Source organism: Amphiura filiformis, unplaced genomic scaffold, assembly GCF_039555335.1.
Source record: "Amphiura filiformis unplaced genomic scaffold, Afil_fr2py scaffold_26, whole genome shotgun sequence".
NCBI lineage: Eukaryota > Metazoa > Echinodermata > Ophiuroidea > Amphilepidida > Amphiuridae > Amphiura > Amphiura filiformis.
The window spans coordinates 1,511,339-1,531,894 of NW_027305490.1; the positions used below are offsets into that span (position 1 = coordinate 1,511,339).

The following is a 20,556-nucleotide window of genomic DNA, read 5'->3' on the forward strand; positions in this document are numbered from 1 at the left end:
TAATGACCCCAAAGCTCAAAGTGAAAGGGTCAAAGGTCAAATTTTGAAATTAGTCTAATCAAGCTCAAATTCAACACTGCCCTCTACTGCCAATGCTGACCTCTAGCACTTTCCCCATCACGGAGCAGCTCAATGCACTTTCCCCTATCAACGTTCAAAATTAAAACACAATAGGACAAATGTGTGAGAAAGTATTGCAAAAAAGAAGCAAAACCCAACCAAAATGGAACATACATACATCAGAGGGCCTGCTTGGAAAGCAGTGTTTTTTGCTGAAGTTGTTACCCTCAATAAAGAGACATAAAAGCTACCAATAACAAAAAGATTCTGCAGGGTTTTTTACTATACAGGCATGTGCTATATTCATGCTTAATACATATACATAGAGGCCCTATAATGTAATATATAGTAAGCTTACCTTATCAGAACAAAGTCAATACAATATCCTCTTTAATCACAGTCCCTGATTACAACTACATTGTAACCTAATGTGCAGTCTACAAGCATGTTTGTATCTTCATCATGATAAATAAAACACCATAATTTGCTCTAAAATACAGTACATTTCCAAATGCAAATCCTGGTGTTAACTGCATGCATGGCACATGGGCAAATTTGAAAATGATGAGTCATTATCTAGACATGTGATCAGTTATTGATACAGTTTTGATACACTACAAAAGGTCAGTTTATGAAAGCCAAATTTGATACACTTTTGATATACCTCTAGCCACCCAAAATAAACTAAGTCCAATTTAATATGCTTTTGATACACTGTAGGCAGCCAGAATTTGACCAAGTCCAATTTGATACACTTTTGATATACCTCTAGCCACCAAAAATTAACTAAGTTCAATTTGATACACTTTACATACACTAAAAAACAGGCAAAGTCCAATTTAATACACTTTTGATACACTGTATGCAGCCAGAATTTGACTAAGTCCAATTTGATACACTTTTGATATACATCTAGCACCAAAAGTTAATTTTGATACACTTTACATACACTAAAAAACTGCAAAGTCCAATTTGATACACTTTTGATACACCACAAGCATGGCCAAAATTAACTAAGTTCAAATTCTATACACTTTTGATACATTTTTGATACAGTTAGGTGGTATTTGATACAGTTAGGTGGTATTTGATACAGTTTTGATACCCTATATTTTCAGTTGATACATTTTCAATACACCCTTTGTATATCAAAACTGTATCAAATTGCCGTTTGATACAGATTTAATACACTTTGATACACTTTTGATACACCTCTTGCTGTATAGAATTTCTGCTAGGGTGAGCATATTTCGAATAGACTACTTGCAAAACAAAAAAAATCCAAACTACGGAAGAACAAAATAAAAATAATGTGAAGTTGTTGGGAATAGTGTTTCAATTTGACAAAGTTCCTGGTGATTTGTTGGTTTGTTCCCATTAACCATTTTTGCATATGCGCTATATTCATGCATAATGTGTTCTGACTGAGCATGAAAAGGTGAGTTTCAATGTGACAATTCAGTAATGATAGGAGTATCAACTCAATCAAAACATTATAAAAACCTTGAGATAAGGAAAATTACTTTACCAAGTCACTTTGTTAGGATTGTGAGCAAATGCAGAAGGGGGTGTTAATTTGACAATTTGTTTGCATTTAATTAAGTGTTTTTGTTTCTCCGCTTGAAAGAATGATTTTCCAATATGATAAACATTTGGCCGTATCTTCGTACTACAACATGCAAATATTAACAAGTTTGGTACCAAAAAAATTGCCCAAATGTCCTCTTTCTAAATATGTTTTCAAATTTTCTGTATACTATTTCTTCTTAAAGATACAATGGTTTTAAAAGGTATCGAGACTTTTGGGACACCCTGTACCTTCTAAAAATATGTTGCAGTGGTGTATAATTTATTTATTCTATTTGATTCAATCCTTGTTTAGGTTATGGAGTAGCCTTGTGTTGACACTGATAAACTTGATGCAGTAAGATGACCAGCGCCCTCTACTACAATGCCATTGTACTCCAAGTGGATCGGCACTATCCTCGACAACGGTGCTCTCAAGTACATCTGTTTTAATCATATGATCACTACGTATATCCTCACCAGTTTGATGATGTGTTTGATGACATTGATAAATACAACCACTCCACGTTTGACTAACATTTCAATGTCGGCACTGTTATCATTGTTTATAGTAACTCTCGCCATCAAGTTTGCATTTCAAATGGCTCATGGATTTAAAATTCACTTTGACATCAATTGATGCTACATTTGGATATGCCATGCAGTACACAAGCAACAAAGATTTAAAAACGCAGTGCAAACCAGAATTAAATGCTTTCAACAATAAACGGCAAAGATCCTGGGAATATAAACTCTAGCATTAATCTATCACCAAATGGGCTGATTTGTGAGACTTGTAGCTATAAAGTTTACAAGATTGTTGGTCCAGTCCATGTTCAGGCATGCTCTTGGTGTACCTAGAGCTCACTGAGACAATTATAGATAGATTTGGCCTCAAACACATCTTCTTTAACTACGTCTTTTCCTCTTGTATGATCTCTGGTCTTGTCCTGTTTTTGATGACCATTGTGAACACCACCTCCCCACGCCTTACCATTGGTGCTATTATGTCCTTGTTGACCATCCTTATGGTCAGTCTTACCATTGAATGTGCCCACCAGATTATATTTTGGATGTACATCAGTCGTGCACCATTTTCTCTGATAGAACCAGACCCAGTAGAATCACATCAGTTTGTACATGGACATTGACAACAAGAAGATCTTTGTGTATACTTGTAACTTTCCAAAACAAACGTGTCTTGCAGATGGACATCTTTATTCTGCCTTAACATTTCACTTTAAAATAGTAATCATCCAGATACTATGTGTCCAAACATTTGTAACACTCTATATTCCGAGACAGTAATAGACAAACTTGGACGTAAATTTGTTGTAATGAACTATTCCTTTTCCCTATTTATGGTCTTCATTTTAATGTTATTTTTATTCGCTATTGCAACAACATCGACTCGGTTGTCTGTGGCAGGACATTTGTGTTTTATGCTTACTGTCATTGCATCTATGATCATTGAATTTTCTCATCAGGTCACTTACTGGGTACATATGCATGAACGACGGATATACTGTCAAATTAAAAACTAAACTGGTTTGTGATACATCTTAAACCTGGCTACTTGTTACCTTAACTTAAGTTATACAGTTGGTGTCCTTGTGAAATTGAAACTTTTCTCATATGTAGTGCAGCTATCAATTGAGAGTTGAAAATGACTGATACCAAAGAAGACAAGAGGGTGGAGGAACTGTTGCCTGTTGGCCAGTTTCTACCATCAGAGTTAATGAACGAAAATCCTTCAACTGAAACAAGAACTCCACATTCTCCATCAGTAACTTCAAATGGAGATGGGCATCCAAACCCAGTATCTTCCCAATTTGAAGAAATTGATTCCATCAATGTGAATTCGACTTCCACCGAAACTGACCAACAGTCTTCCAAAACTCACCAAGATGGGGCTGATGACAAATCAGACTCTTCCACTGAATATCAAGACACTATTAATAATGGTAGCAACAACACCAGTGGGTGTGTGGAAGAGGTGCCTTATAATAAGGATGATGGATTAGACTCTTCTCAAGAGACTGCTAATGGTTTGCTTGAAGGTGAAAACACTACTTTGCTTGCAAATGAATCTGTTGCAGAGTCTCCCAATGAAGGAGATGGTACATCAGACTCTCCTTATCAAGAGACTACTAGTGATTGTGATAACAAAGATGCAAACACTACTTTGCATGCAAATGGATCCGTTGATGAACACATGGCTAATAATGAAATGGACAGATCAGACTCCTCTACGCAATATCAGGACACTGCTGAATATCATGAAGAAGTAAACGAAACTCTACATACTAAAGAATCTGTTGAAGAGACTCTTAATGAAAGAGATGAAGATTTAGTCACCACCCCCACTTCACAGTATCCTATGTTTAGCTCACACACAAGTCCTGAGAAGGTATCTCCAGTGTCATTGAATTTTGAATTTGACAGACCCAGAGACACTTGCATCAAAATTGTTCTACCCAACACACATGACTGTCCAGTATATGCCCTTGTACTGTGCTCATGGGATAACATCCTAGGTCCAAATGCTCAATATGTCTGGGGAACTGAACAAAAGCATGGTTTCACACCAGATATGTTAAATTATCTATCCACGCACACCCTAACATCAAGCGATCAGCCAGAGAATACAGTGGACACAAAGATGTTAATACTGAAAGAACGAGGCATCCTAGTGACATCGTTTTTGTTCAGTGGGTACGACGGGATTGAAAAGACAGTGTTTTCATTGTCTCTAATAGTGCCTTATGTGGAATGCCAATGGTATTTACCATTGCATGAATTCTGTGTGTCAAGACTGAGCATGATGATTGGAAAGCTACGTGTATTACAGGATAAACACAAAGAGGAGGTGAGTTTACAGAAAAATGGCTTAAAGATAGCACTGTTAAACATCTGCTTCACAATTGGCATACGTGGGTCAGGTTTATGTTATTTCTCATGCTAATCCAAAACATGACAAAAACTTTCAACATGGTCCAGCATCTTGTGTTTGCTCGTTGAACTTGGTTTGCAAATTCAACTGCCTTGGTCCTGTGAGAATAAAAGTTTGTACTTGTAATCTTGCATGTTTTTATTTACACATCTTTATACTTAAATACAAAATTATGTCAAAATCCAAATTTTGATAACTATTTTTACATTTTCTGGGCAGGCAAAAATTGCTGACTGACATTTCAAAGCTTAAGATTATAAGAGGGACCTATGTAAGAGAAATAGGACAAGACATTCTATTGTTGGTCTAAATTTGAATATTTAGTAAAACATGTTAATTTTTTTCTGTATTTTAATAAGTTGCTCAAAAGCTTTAATTAACATTTAAAAATGTTTTAAATTAAAGCTTTTGAGCAACACAGGACTTACAAAAATAACTCACATGACACAGGAGTTTTTAAAATGACTCATGTGTTGCAAGTGAAACGAGCGATTTTCTTTGTTACTGATCTAATACCTATTTTGGCTTTTTCGATCTTTCCACTTCAAACTTACAGGTCGGGGAACTTGCAATCAAGTCCTTCAATGAAGATGTGCCTAAATTCATAGGTGTCCTCACTTTACTTAAGACATCAAGCCCTGGACCAATAATACAGGTGAGATATCAATTGCATTTATTAAGTGCTTTCGTATGATACAATATTATCCCAAATCTTGGGTATAAGCTAATTACAAATAAAACTTTGTTTAGCATATTTTGTTGCATTGATTTGTAAGGCTCTTGGCCTCTCATGCATCATCTCCATATGTTTCTTTGTTTAATTGATGACAATTATATTCGGAAACTGGAAACTTGTTTGGAAGACATTATTATTGTTATTGTTATTGAATTAAATCAAGTTATCTTATCTTATATTTTCAGCTGAGTGATACAGTGTTTGCTGCTGGACTAGACAACACCTTAGATGTGCAATTCACTAGATTGTAAGTCAGACAAAATAAATATATTTTTAAATCATAAATATTTCAATGGTAGTAGATAGCTTTTCTTCACAATTGTCACTTTTGACTTAATGAAAGCAAATATATTTAACCCTACCAAAAGTCATGTCATAGTATTAAGGCGGCTCGGCACGGAGCATGACCTTGCGATGTTGGCACTCAAATATTGAGATAAATAAAGCTATCACAAAGAGAAATGGCATGGGTTCTATAAAGGTGATCCCAAGGCTTGATTATAAGGGGTGTAATTTCCATCCCTTGTGCACCATTTTTCTTGGGAGGGGGAAAACACCCAAAACTTTTGTTTTGATATATATTGGCTTTAACCCAAGAACTGCAAGACCTTTAGAAATATCAGGGATGTAACTCTTCAGGAAATTTCCTGATTTCAGGAAATTTCCTGATTTCAGGAAATTTTGCTTGGATCTTCCCTGTACAAAGTATAGGGAAATACACATTTTCAGGAAATGTTAAAGCAGTTTCAGGAAATGTTAAAGCAGTTTCAGGAAATTATGTCAGTGCTTGTTTTCATCCATGAAATATAAATTCGATTATTGGCTTCCTTTACTAATTTCCTATAAGGCCAATGTATTAATATTAAGAAGTGCACTGCAGTTTTTTTAATGAGAAAAAAGCTCCTGCCATCCTTCTCACCTTAATATAGTGATCCTAGTACATCAGTATAAAGTGATCACTGATCACAGGTATGTCAAGAACTTCAGATGATGTCAATTACATCTCATTATGTACCCACATTAGAAAATAGAAGTTCTATTCATGGTGCAACTTTAGAAATGCATAATGGGTGTAAAGTTTCAACTAAGTGAAAATGTTAATAACACAGGTATGGAGCTGGTATGTCTGGAGGGTTTTTTTTCAGAGTTATCTGCCAATGCATGTTATGTTTCCATTGTGGTTTCATGTCGGATTGTGGAAGTGTGTGATGCATGATTCCTCTTTCCCCTGACTATTGTTATATTATTAATAACGATTAATCATCATTAATTTGATCTTGTGCGCTAGTTTGTAATGTCTGAGTGTTTCTGTGTTCCAGTGTATGATGTGTAAACCTCTTCCCTTGTTTTAAACTGAATCTGTTCTTTGATGGTTTGTTGAACAGAGCTATAGCTTCCCATCTTCAGACATGTGGTTGTACAATAGTGATTGGCAATTCTGTTTCCGATATAAACATGGTAAGTAGACCAGTTAGCGAGGCTTTACTTTTTACTGCAGTTTCCTGCAATGGCTTTACGTTATGCAGTCTCAATGTGTTTAAAGCCAAAGCTATCACACAATGCTTATTAAAATGTGCATGAATTGTGTGCTTTCACATTTACCTGAAAATATGATTTTGCACTTAGGAGAGGTGCAGAGTAAGAATTGCAGTTTTGTCTTGTGCATTTCATGGAATGATATATGCTCATTTTAAAGTGTCAAGGTAGTCCTTTCCTGATATTATACAAGGAGGTAAATATTAATATATTTGTGAATTAGAAGCATTGAACATGTAAAGAAAGAAGAGGGAAAAGCATTGAGTAGTAACAATCAATGTATCAGATATGGGGCCAATGGAGGTGGTTGTTTAGGCACTGCAAAATATGGACAGTTGAGTCACAACTTTCATAATTGCATAATTTTACAATACCACACCCCAATATTCAGTGGGGATAAATTGTATTCTTGTTTTAAGTCTCAGTGGCATTTTACTGTTACTACAGAGTGTCTTTTGGATCTATATCACTAAAAGCACATATCATTGATCTAGACTATGCAGCACTTCTATCCCAACATAGTTATTTTTTGGGTTTTTTAAAATTGAAAATAAGTAAATTTGATTTGAATTGAAGTTGTATGCTACTCTAGAAATGTAATACAATAGAGATTCCATTTTGTGTCATAAGATATTGATTACATGTATATACTGTGCAGATGTTTATCTTATGTATATTATGTTTTGACAGATGATCAGTACTCTAGCCATGTTCCTGTCTCCAGGGGAAAGAAGGGGCTGTATATATTTGACAGAAGGAGAAGAAAGAGTGTATGAGAAAGATTTGTATCTGCAAGGCTTTCTTAAGGTAAGGGTCAATATTTAGAGACTGCCAATAATAAGTCTTTGTTACAGGCAGGGTACATATAGATACTGGAACTATACTGTCCTGTCATGCAAGTTGTGAATCGTATCAACTGGGGCATTGGGCAAGTTGATAAAAGTAGTCAAGCACAAGTCCTGATCAAATCATATCAGTTAGTAGAGCGTTTTGGGTCAAGCTGGGAGAAAAAAATCCCAGGTCGACCAAAAATAGCGTATCGCACACGATAGACCACCTAAGTTATCGTAAATTTTGGGTTGCCACATTGCGGCCCGCAAACGCCAGGATTTTTAGCCAGGTCGACCCATGACAAGCATGCAAATAGCCCTACATACGTGCCCCGACCATGGCGATATACATGTGATGAGTATAAACCATTGAACGCATGTACGGCACGATTCATTCATAACTTTGTGCAAGCGCCAGTGTGACTTTTACGATATCAGTTTCAGTGTCTTGGCATCTAAATTAATTCAGTCATAGGCCTACTCTCATTTTCGTATTTATTTAATAGAGTAGGCCCTATTCTTGTTTTAGTTTGCAAAATACAGAGGCAGATATAGTCCGGGATATAGTCATACTTCCAAGTTTTCTACTTTCTTGAATTTGCGTCAACATGTAGGCCTAAGTGCTTAGATGCGAACTTGGATGCCCGGCTTGGATGTAAGCTTAAAAGCTTACATCCAAGCCGGGCATCCAAGTTCGCATGGACGGTACTACGACTCGATGTTTCAGACTTTACTTGTGAGAAAAGGAAAGTAATAAATTATGAGAAGAGGTCACAAATAGGATCAAATAAAATAATCCAACAAAGAATCACCCTGCCTAAGTGCCGGACATAGGCTAGGCCTATTATTATCCACCATGAATGGAGTGCCAATTTCTATTAGCCTAGGCTGTCTTTCTATCAACAAACGTGGAATCTCCCAGCTTGACCAATTTGGCGTTAGTAGAATACTCTGACTAGAATAGAGTACCCATCCCAAATTGCTCAGGTTTTTTTTATTTTAATAGAAGCATATTTTTCATGTTGTAGGACCACATCAACTTGTCTGAATGTATGCGAGAGGTGATGGTCAGCTCATATCCCAGTACTCTTGTTGACATGGTAACGCTTGAGGTCCGTCAGATGTTACCCTATAATGAGCATGCCTACTGGTAAGTCAGTCAATTTATAATTGAAAAAACATATCATTTCATACATTCTAAGAATATTGTTGGTTTCCACGCTAGTGGTGCTGTTGTATTGTGCTCTTTGACAAGACCCTTACCTCTGTTGCTTCTCCTCACCCAAGTGTATAAATGGGTACCAGCATGTAGTGCGGGTTAAGTTGAAACATACTCCTTGTGCATGAGAAGTAAACCCTAAAAAGTTATTATGAAGACTCTGGTCCGCATGCCAAGGAAAATGAGATGGGCACTTTGGTTTGAGGGCAGTGCTCTAGCATGACTTTTACCTTGACCCAAGAGTACCTAAACATATTTTACTTCTCAGTGTTCACTCAAGCAAATATTGATCTTAACTTCAGAATTGAATAGTTAACAGGGATGGGAATGAAGGAAATTGTTTTATTGTGGTCACCCTTAAATAATTGTGTGAGTAAGTTGAAATCACAACAAACATGAAATATGTTGTGAAAACAAATTATAATTCTTGACTTGTTGCAAGTGATTTCCCAGGAGTTGCAAAGCTGCCAACCTTAACTTACATAAACCAAAGGATACACCAATGGTTACAGAAACATATATTTGGGACAAAGTCTGTATTTTTCTTAGCAATTTTGAAGACACTATATTTTCTTGGCATAAACTAAAGTAGACCGTCATTTTGGTTCATTTCAGGCGACATGAGGTACTATGTCATGAACTACAAAGCCTATGGCTGGATAGTCAGGAACCTATGGTGTATCTTCCAATGTAAGTATTCTACATAAGGCCAAAAAAATTGTTTGCTTGCCCTCTACTGACCGACCCAAACTTGGCCAAAATCAGGGTCGGCCCTTTAAAAAAATGTTGTTTTTAGGATATAATTTTAATGGTTTTTTATTACTTTTTCTGTGTATAAATTTCATTTCAAATCTAAGTAGCTAAATTTGGCCAACAACATTTTTATTAAGAAAAAAATGCATCAATGTTTCCAATAAACTTGGCACCTTATGCCTGTAAGTATGCAGCCATTCTAATTGAATCCATCTGTATGGTGTATCTTGCATATTGAAGGTCTGAAGTGAAGTATTGATGTATCTTTCCACATGACCAATGTTGTGTACAGGCCTATACAGTAGTGAGTCATTAAAAATATATATATATTTCCGACCGACCGACCCACCCCAAAAATCCCACTGGAGTGCAAGCAATTAATTTTTTTGGCCCAATGTCATAATTTACCAAACCTATTATTGGAATTATGAAACCAGCAACACATTGAAGCAGGTGAAGGCAAACTTACTTATACTATTATAGAACCGGTATGATCAGATAGCAGTCTGACCTGCCATAAGACATGTAAACTATGACACCAATGTAGTTAGATTTTGAACCAACTAATGTTTTCTTGAATAAGACATATTCCTATTCCTCTCCATTTTCTACAGTGTGACCTTCCAAAACAAATGTGAAACTGAGACTTTAGTACAAAACTTCCAAAGAGAGGTAAGATTGTCAATCTTGGTTTATACACTGAGACTGATGGGGTTTGTGACACAGCCAATTCAAACACCAGTTAATGTGGGCTCCTACAAATGTGTTTTAAAGAGGCATGGTCCGATTTTTCATGGTTTGTTTTCTATCTTAGATCAAGGCCTACTATTAAAACAATATGTTTCCAAATTTTGAGTTGCATTGCTGCAACGGTTTTGATATGAGAAGCAGAAATGTGTATAACAATGCCCCATATAGGATAGAACGTACATTTCAGGTGTGGTAACCACAAATCACGTTTTTGTTCACACCATTTAACAAAACATATCTCATGCGTTAAATTTCCTTGGGATATTGAAAAAATATGAGCTCTTCTGATACCAAAATCTTGGTTTTCATGAATAAAAATGGGGGATCAGGCTGTCAATATCTTCACTGCACTAATTGCACTGCTTTATCTTCTGAAAACACCATCTAATTTGATTAGATATTAAAGATAACATGTCTATCATTGCATGCCATGTGTGTGTGGGGGGGGGGGGCACTCTGGTATACTAGTGTACACCTGCAATTTATCTCAACATTTTTCGCCCAAGAGGAGTAGTATGCCCCCTCTCATTCTGTTTCAAAGTATGATAATAAAAAAAGAATGGTCACCACCAGGTTGTGAGTAGGATACCTTTATTTTTATTTTTATTCATAATGAAGCTGTTATCAGTTCATTTCATGTTTTTAATGTGAACCTATGGTAAGTACTGATGCTTGAGTTTCATTTAATATATTTGCTTGTAATCAGATCAATCTTCTCCATCCACGTAGCGGAGTGCGTGAAGCATACATCGAGCAATTTCAGAGGCTACTAGATAGGAAAGCAGTTGGACTTATCAAATATGTGGAAGAAGAAACGTAAGTATGATACAACATTGAAGTGAACAGTGAATCCCTTCGATTTGGAGGCTGTGAGTGATTTTGATTTCTTGGTATGTGGATGGTGACAGACAGCAGGAAAAAATTTAGTCCTTCCAGATATGTGGTAGTTGATACACCCTTGCTTAGCTGAATTTCACAAAGACTCATCACCACTCATACCCCTTTCCTGTAAGATTGAGATGTGTTACAGTTTTGAATTTCCCAAGGACTCATCGCTCACACCCCTTTCCTGTAATGTTGAGGTGTGTCACAGTCAGTTGATAAACGGTGCTATAATTTGAAAAAAAGGGTGCTAGGGTAGTGTCTGGGAGGCCACCTGTGAGAGAATAAAACAGCTGCAGCTGGTTTTCTCAAGAAAAGGAGCCATATCTGATGATGTATGAGTCACCAGATTAACAGTAGTATGGCAGGCATAGAAACATTGGCTGGGGTCTGCCTCCACTCTCATTGATTACATGGTTGCAGTTGAACTGGTTGATTTCAAATATTTCACCTTGTGGGTATAATGTTTTTTGCCTCAATAAATGAGATCAGATGAAGGCAAACATTTAGCAAGGCCAGATGCAACTAGCAAGACCAACCTTGATATCACATAGTACATATACTGCCAAAGTACATCCAATTTATGTCCTCGTGATGAAGTTGCCAACTTAATTCCAGTGTGTAATTTTAATTTAGTTTGTTGTAATATCTGCTGAATGACTAGTCCATATCCAGACACCAGTCATAACTTCATAATTGACCCCAGCTTGAGATGTAGTTAATCAAAACTTCTCTGTTTCTTTCTTTTTTAGAATGAGGGGCAGTAAAACCAGTCGTATCACCATCAAGAAACTCAAACATGACTTGGACCTCAATCCTGAGGGTAACTTCCGCATTATTTTGGCAAGAGCAGAAAAACTGAAACCTGGCATCTTTACTATAGTATGTGGCAACCCAGCTCAAATGAAAGACCCATCTTTACAAGAACTACCAATGACCTAAGTCTGGCTCCATTATTGAATTCCCCTGTGACTGAAAATGGTAGTTTGTGTACCAGCAAATGTGAAGGCTGTCTGTTTTTTGCTTTTAACATTCTTGCCCAAGTAATAGATGACAATATGCTGATTATTGTATAAAATTGGTGTTACAGGTCCTGAGATACATTATTTGTGTACTGCAGAAAAGCGTAGCTCAAAATTGATTCAAAACAAGCAACTCCTTGTGTTTTATCTCTGATGTCACCTTTGATATGACAGAGAGTACATCGGGTGAGCCTGTTGCCTCAATTTCAATATGTATCAATGCTATCCAAGAGGGTGTTTTATAAATGAGTTGATGTGTGTTTATATTTGGTATGCCTTCTGCTGATAAAAAGGTGCAGGGCAATAGACCCTATAATAGTCTATATACATGGAGAAAGTTGATTTAATTTTGGTTTTAAAGCTAATAATACCAAAAATGTTATCAAACTTCTCGAAATAGATTCATCAGGATTTTGAAGTAAATTAGTTTATGTAGACAAATCCAAAATTTCTACTAACTTTAGTTTTGTAACCCAGCTCGGATGACTTCTTCAGTAATGCAGTTTTTTCCTGCCAGACTTCTCATCCCTAGGGTGCACAGTTCTCAACAGTGGATCATATTATGTGACTTAGAGAATATATCCCTTCATCATGATTTAGCATCTCCTGCCCCCTCTTTCTGATCCATAATACCTCGTGTATCCACCTTGTGTGTTTATTTGAGTCCTTTGGATTTGGAATTGTCTACATAAACTGAGAACTTACTGTTATCAAACTTGCTTCCATTTGTTACAAGCTAAATAATATCACCAAATTAGGTTTTGCAAGTTGGGATTTGAAAAGATTTTGCATGATCTGCCATAAGCAACGTATATTTGCCTTGTGTTAAACAACGGAAGGCATCCTGAATGTAAACATCATAAGGCAACCCAGACAATTTTTCAAAAGGATGTGGATAAAAACATTCATATTGAATACTTAAATCTAGTGTGGGCTCTAACATGTATAGAAGATTGAATGTACTGTAAGCAAATGCATGACTTTGTCTAAAGTAATTGGTATACTGTTGGCTTGATCTTGCCAATAAAATGGATCAGATTTTTGTACATTCTGATTCTAGTTGGTTCTTCTCCCTATTCTGACCTGCTTGCAATGGCAACTTGGACTTTATAGCAATAGCCGGCCCGCATGCCAAATGCTGACCGGACAATTGACCAATTGAACAGCTCCAGTGTGCACATTAAACATGGCATACATAAGGTGTGTCTGGCTCTCAAGCACAGATGTTTGAAATGAGTTTGTCCCTCTGTGGCCCGCAAGCAAGTTTATCGAGAACCCCTGCTTTATAGCTTAAAGCAAATCAATTCTTATCTATCAATGATCAGTGCATGTTGTGCCTGATTTGACCTAGAATATGGGTATTATTATATGAGTTTGGTTTATGTGCACCCATAAAAGGTATTTTCTCACTGCAGTAATTTTATTACCCATATACTTAATAAATAAAGGGTAATGCAGTATCTTTTACACCTAAATAATGTGTCTGAGGCAGTAAAAATGTAAACATATTTACTGCGGAGTACTCATTGTTTAGGTGTAAAAGATAATACACCCTTTATTTCTGTTATATTACCACAAAATAGTGCGATTTAAAGAGAAAATATCACTTTTTTGCCCAAGTGACAGTGCATATCACAGATATATTTTAAGTGTAACCAAGCATAATGCTATGCATAGAATGTGTTGTGGCACTTGACCCATATTGCAACCCATTATTTTGAATAATGATTTGTCAGGGTAATAGAAATACATCTAAAAAGCATACTGTTTGCATGCACTCCTTTATTTAGTCTTAAAGGATTATTTGTTTGTTCATAACTATGATAGCAGGAAATACTGAAACACATTTGGGTATGGAAAATCCCCTAATGCAAGATGGTGGGAGAGCCTGATTTAAAAGGACAACCAGCGATTTGCTAACAAGAACATCCCAGAATTCGTCAAATGTAAGATATCAACATTTTATGAAAAAATCATAAAATATGCTGGTTAACCCTGCAAGTGGCAAACATGAAAGTAATTTAATAAAGAAAACCTTTAGATGAAGGCCATGGTTTACAATTGAATGCAAACGAAACAATATAAAAGACACTGGGGATAGCCATTAACACTTTTAACGAAGTACTTCATTATAAATTTTGACATCCGTTGTACAGTACTAAATGTGTTTAAAACTTAAAATGTTTATATAAAGCTTTTCAACACATGCAACTCTTGTGTAATGTCATTTGATTTATGAGTGCGATAATGTAATACACTTGTATCCTAAATCGAGGAGTGGTCACTTGACAAGATTCAAGAACACTTGTGTTTTTGTCAGTACATTTCCAAGTTTGAGCAATCCTTCCAAAAACCCGACTACACCACTGCATTTTGCTATAGGTAACAATCACAAAATAGGTCAAGGTGACAGAGCTCAATGGTCTTTGATCTTTTTGCCATGTTATCCAGGTACAAACTATTCTTTGTTTAAAATGGTTTTTCAAGTGGAGCAATATAAGACTATTTTTATCAATATCAGGAAGTTTTCAATTTTTGTCCATGCTGTGGAACCCAAAATTTGATATTATTTTGACCTTTTCCCTATAACTCCAGAACTGTACACCAAAGTGTTTTTCTGCAACCAAAACATCACAAAGTCGATCAGTAGGCCTACACACTTTCCAATTTCTTTATTCAGAACAAATTTTTCGAAAAAAATGTACAAAATGTTAATTTTATCAATTGCAGCTGAAAATGGGAACTCGTGATTTCTTTCTTTAACGTTCCTAAAATTGAGATTATCTAGATCGATTATCAATTATCGATTATTAATTATAATCCATTATTGATCATTGATTGACACGATAATCCCCTCCCAATACAAGTTTGTAAGAAAAGGCCTGACGGAATTGAAAATCATTTCGCCGTCATTAATGCTTTTTGAATTAGTAGGCTTGATTGATTATATTGACTGACTATTGATTATCGATAATTGATTAGTAACCCCCCCCCCCCCCACACACACCCCGACAGACGAAATGTAAATGACATGATCAGTCGGCTGGAAATCATAAAATATGTAGGCCTACAGCCTTAATCAAAACCATTTGTACTAGGAGGTTACCCGTATTTGGTGGTTCTCGGCTGTCGCGATTACCTGACTGTACTCACCAAGTTTTATGCCTATAGGACAGTTTTTACTAATTTGACCCCTTGTGACCTCGAAATGACCTTCCAAAATTTGGCTCTAAATGTTGACTGTACCCACCACGTTTCATGCCCATATGTCAACTTGACCTTGGATGACCCCAAAATGACCTTCCAAAATTTGGTTTAAAATGTTGATTGTACAGTACCCACTACCCACCAAGTTTCATGCCCATACGACATTTTTTACTAATTTGACCTCAGATGACCCCAAAATGACCTTCCAAAAAATTTGACTCTAAAAGTTGACTGTACCCACCAAGTTTCATGCCCATACAACAGTTTTAAGTTATTTGACCTCAGATGACCCCTGGGTGACCCTGGATGACCCCAAAATGACCTTCCAAAAATTTGGCTCTAAAAGTTGATTGTACCCACTAAGTTTCATGCCCATTTTACAACAGTTTTAAGTTATTTGACCTCAGATAACCCCTGGGTGACCCCAGATGACCCCAAAATGACCTTCAAAAATTTGGCTCTAAATGTTCACCGCACCCACCAAGTTTCATGCCCATGCCCATACAACAGTTTTTGCTCATTTGACCTCATGACCCCTAGATGACCTCAGGTGACCTTGACCCACTAACCAATACAAACTTGTTCTGTATGGGGTCAAGCTGCACCCACCCACCAAGTTTGAGGAACGTGCGACCCCCAGTCTCCGAGAAAATAGGCGGACAGACAGACAGACAGAGGCACAGAGTCACAGACTACCAGTATTTATATTATATAGATAGGCCTAATACTATTTTCGCGTGGTTTATTTATTTGATATGTTATCTATGTTTATATAAAATAAAAGCAAGTTTATTTTGACTTTTCATAAAATCAACCTTTAAGCTCCTTTAGGCCATATATCACAGGGGGAATTGCACAACGTTGACCTAATTGTCCAACAAGAATTTGTCTTTAAAAAGACAAAGTTCACGAAACAGGTGTATAGTACTTTGATCTAACTTTCAATATTCATAATTTATACTAACCTACTCTGCACTGATTTGACAATAAATAAGTGATTTGAGGCATAAATGATATCTTGACTCTGGAAAATAATTTTCAAAAAACCTCATTTTGCATTTAGGTTTTTAAGCCACCTGCAGGAAACAAATTTGGCTATTATACGAAGAAAATTACATGAAAATGTCTACTGTATCAGCCCATCATGCATCAGATGCTATTTCCCGTTGGATGTTGGAAGTTTTATTTGGAAGAAAATCACCTAATGTGTTACAGGAACACTGCATGTCAAATTATTTTGTTATCACTAAAGTAAACAAATTACAACACATTGTGGTCTTGCTAGATTTTGTCAGGGATATTTGTCTCATATCAAACACCAATTTAATTAGTTTGTAACAGAAAATATACCGTACATTGGATATGTTTATACACACATTGCCTGGTTATTACAAGAGTCAATAAACATTCAATTAACTATAGAGAATGGACTTAATTTTGTGCAGTGTAGTTATTTTCTGAAGTAAATTGCCAATTGCAGCTTGCTGAATAGGTTATGCCTAATCACTAAGTAAATAAATTATAGCTAACTATCCTGCCAATCAGTTATGTGTATTATCAGCATGTGATGACTGTAGGCCAATTGCAAACATGTTTAATAAAAAGGCTAAAAAATTCATACACTAAGCAGTCTCACTCAGGATTATATGTGCTAAATAGTAATTGATTAGATAAAGGCACACAAACGAGGGTATGAGATATTAGGAATTATTTCCTAGTCTCTTAACCACATGGGTTGGTAATACAATAGCTATTCGAAACACACAGTATGTAAGGGATAAACTGCATATGAGATGTGGGTTCAAGTGGTATTAACGTTCACTGGCGTGAACAAAAAGGTCTGGCATGATTTCGCAACATTATACATGTAGGCCCTATAATAGGCCTAATGTTAGGCTACGTAAAATGGCCCGACGATTTTCGGCAATTTAGCGCAAGGCCGCTCTGACTTTATGCAGTAACTTGTACGCAGCTGGGTGGGGCAACTTGTAATTTTGAAAACTTTTGAGTGTGTTTTCAGCAACTTTACGCAATTTTGAAAAAATGTTAAGCAATTTTGTACTTTCAGTGGAATTTTGAGAAAATCTTAAAACAACTTTGTGAAACTTTTAATAACTTTTTTGGGAAAGTTAAGTTGTGAAACTTCGGAGTAACTTAGTATTTTAACAATTTTTGACAACTTCTGGCAATTCCCCTGTGACCCGGGGCCTTGAGGGCTCATTAGGAGGGCTATCACCCAGGGGGGCCACTCGTATAAAAAGTTGTAAGCATGCGTGTGAACAAAAAATGCGGAATATGGGTGGTTTTTTCTACTGCAACATGGGCCCGCGTTAAGGGTCTCAAAATCATTGATTATAGCAAATAAGGGTGTCATTTTTGACACCATGTGTCCATGCTAAGGGTTGTTAAATCTATATCACATTCCTATACCCCTACAATCGTCATAATAAAATATACTGCCCTAATAATGCAGGCGATAATTATGTTGAATAATGATAACTGAGTAGGCCTAAGCCTACCAAATCCAGTTAGAAAGTATCCAATTAGAGTATAATAATAAAGGAAACAAGAAACCTTGAAAGTTGATGTCTTTTACTTTTTTCTTCAAAATTGATTATGCATCGATCCTTGCTAAGGGTTGGATTTAATCCACTTGTAACTTTGTCCTTGTTAAGGGTATGGTTAACAAACCATTATCCTTGTTAAGGGTCATTTTGAAGACACAATGGTTGTCCTTGTTAAGGGTGCTTTTCTGAAGTGCATTCACACGCATGCTTACAACTTTTATATACGAGTGGCCCCCTTGGGGGCTATCATTTTCTTCGCAAGGGGATCCCAAATATACGGGGGGGGTCATAAAATTTTGGAAAGAAAAATAGGGGGCGAGGGTTATAAAATATTGGATGTAGGGAGTCACAAGATGACCATAGATAGTGTATTTAAAATTACTGATTTCAATACAAATTTATCCTGTTTAGGGGGTAAGGTGTATCGGTGGTGGTGGTGGTTTGTTGCCAAAATAGGTGGGGTCGCAATTTTATTGACGCCAACTTTTTTTTAATTTGGGACCCCATCCGAAGAAAATGATAGCCCCCCTTATGATGTTTCCCGAGTGAGGCAGAGAATCTTCACGTCTCAATTTGGTCCCCTATATCGTACAGTACGGTTGTCTGACAGGAAGCGCTTGGAACCAGATTGAACTTGCAGAGGGGGGGGGGGTGGGGGCAAAGGTGCCTGGCCCAAATTATTAGGGGCTCAATGCTACTTTTCCATTGACCAAAATGATCAAAAATCACATTTTTGACCAAAAATCACATAATTTATTTGACCAAAAAACACAGTTTTGACCGAAAATCACATTTTTGACCAAAAATCACATAATTTATTTGACCAAAAATCACATATTGACCAAAAATCACATTTAATATTTTTGACCAATATCCATTTTTGACCAAAATCACACTTTTGAGCATTTAAAGCAAAATCACATTTTTTAAAACCAAAAAATCAATCATGTTTTATACTAAAAACCAGGCGGCATAGGAAGCGCAACACGTGACGTACGAGGCTGGCGAAGATACAGGGCTGACAGCCCCATTCAAAATACACGGTTAGCAATTACAAATGGAAAATTACCATAGGCCTACTTGCAGTGGGGTACTTTGTAGAACCCCGACGGTTTTAGAGTAAGATAATTTTGCTTTGACACCACATAACAAATTCAGAATTGTTTGTGAAGATTTCATGTTTATGTGTTAGGGACCGTTCATTATTTATAGGGGAGGGGGGGCCGGGAGGATTTCAACATTGAGTTCATAAAGTTACACAACCCCCCCTATTAGCAGCATCTAAAATTACATAACCCCCCTTTTGCCGCCAAAAAAAATACGTAACCCCCCCCCCCCCTCACATCGAGAAATACATTTTGCTGGTAGGGCCTAATACCATGGCCGGATTCACCTTTTGATGGCCCCTGGGCATGGCATCGTGATTGCCACCTCTGGCTCTTCGTATAGAAGATATAGAAGACACCCCTCTCCCCACAATTGTAATCCAAGTTTTTTTTCCAAGCTGTCCCCAGAAAATATGCTTTTTCAATGCTAAAATTCAAAGAGAGATGTATCGGAGTCACCGAGCCGGGGGAGGGGGGATAATTTCCACATCGTCCCACTGATCTGCTACTAAAAGAACCTTACCTGGACAAATTCGCTTGAAGCGCGTAAAAAAACACAGCTAAAATGAACAAAATTGAGGACAATATGTGGCCTAAAATCATTCTAAAGGATGATGCATATAGGGCTTTCACAACTTTTGGTTAATTTAGTCCCAGTATACAAGTTTTATGCTGTTTCCAAGCATCAGAGGAGCTGCCCTAGCACTCATATTTATGAATTTTAGAATGGATGGAATTTTACATTGTAACTCTCATTTTTGAGATTCGTGTTCAAGTTCAAGATGAAAAAAACACCAGTTTTTCTGTACTCACAGAATGGTTTTTCTGAGATAAATGCGCGCGAAGCGCTCGCTAATTTGACATTTTGATACTAAATGGGGGTAATTTAGGGTCTAAAATAGACCAAAAGGAAGATGCAAATCAAGTTTTGTCACAATACATCTGTCGACTGATCAGGGGAGGGGACTGACTTGCCACCCTGCCATATGGCTAATGTGCTGATGAACAGTGGCGTAGATTTCTTTATGACATGAGGTGGGTGTAGTATTTGAAGTATTTTGAAGTATTATGTGAATCCAGCACCCGTTTTTTGGTGAGAGAATAAGTTTATGACACCAATGCGGGCGAAGCGCACAAAAATGTTGCCATATTGAAGCTAAACTCAAAATATGGCGCAGGAATAGATTCGCGCGAAGCGCGCAAAAATTGACATTTTTGTGGCTAAAATGGCCAAATATGAGGTAAATATCATAATCATAGTGGAATAATTTAATATTAAATTTCACCTGACCCCCCCTATCAGGAAAAATACAATCACATAACCCCCCCTGTTTGTTAAAGTGAAAATCACATAGCCCCCCCCCCCCAC

General features: G+C 36.8%; 1 protein-coding gene across 1 annotated transcript; it reads left to right on the top strand.

Annotated features, from left to right (window-relative positions):
• Nucleotides 1–2,877: 2,877 nt before the first annotated feature.
• Nucleotides 2,878–14,493, top strand: LOC140143748 (guanine nucleotide exchange factor C9orf72-like). The gene is made up of 10 exons (XM_072165562.1): nt 2,878–4,495; nt 5,136–5,234; nt 5,501–5,562; nt 6,701–6,773; nt 7,542–7,658; nt 8,710–8,831; nt 9,516–9,590; nt 10,268–10,325; nt 11,110–11,219; nt 12,038–14,493. Exons 1-10 carry the CDS (start codon nt 3,293–3,295, stop codon nt 12,225–12,227), a joined length of 2,109 nt encoding a protein of 702 aa, XP_072021663.1. The 5' UTR covers nt 2,878–3,292; the 3' UTR covers nt 12,228–14,493.
• The last annotated feature ends 6,063 nt before the right edge of the window (nt 14,494–20,556 follow it).

Coding starts and splice junctions, on each gene's coding strand:
- LOC140143748 (XM_072165562.1), top strand. CDS start 3,293: ATGACTGATACCAAAGAAGACAAGAGGGTGGAGGAACTGTTGCCTGTT. Junction 6,774..7,541: donor CTGTTTCCGATATAAACATG/GTAAGTAGACCA, acceptor ATGTTTTGACAG/ATGATCAGTACTCTAGCCAT. Junction 10,326..11,109: donor TACAAAACTTCCAAAGAGAG/GTAAGATTGTCA, acceptor GCTTGTAATCAG/ATCAATCTTCTCCATCCACG.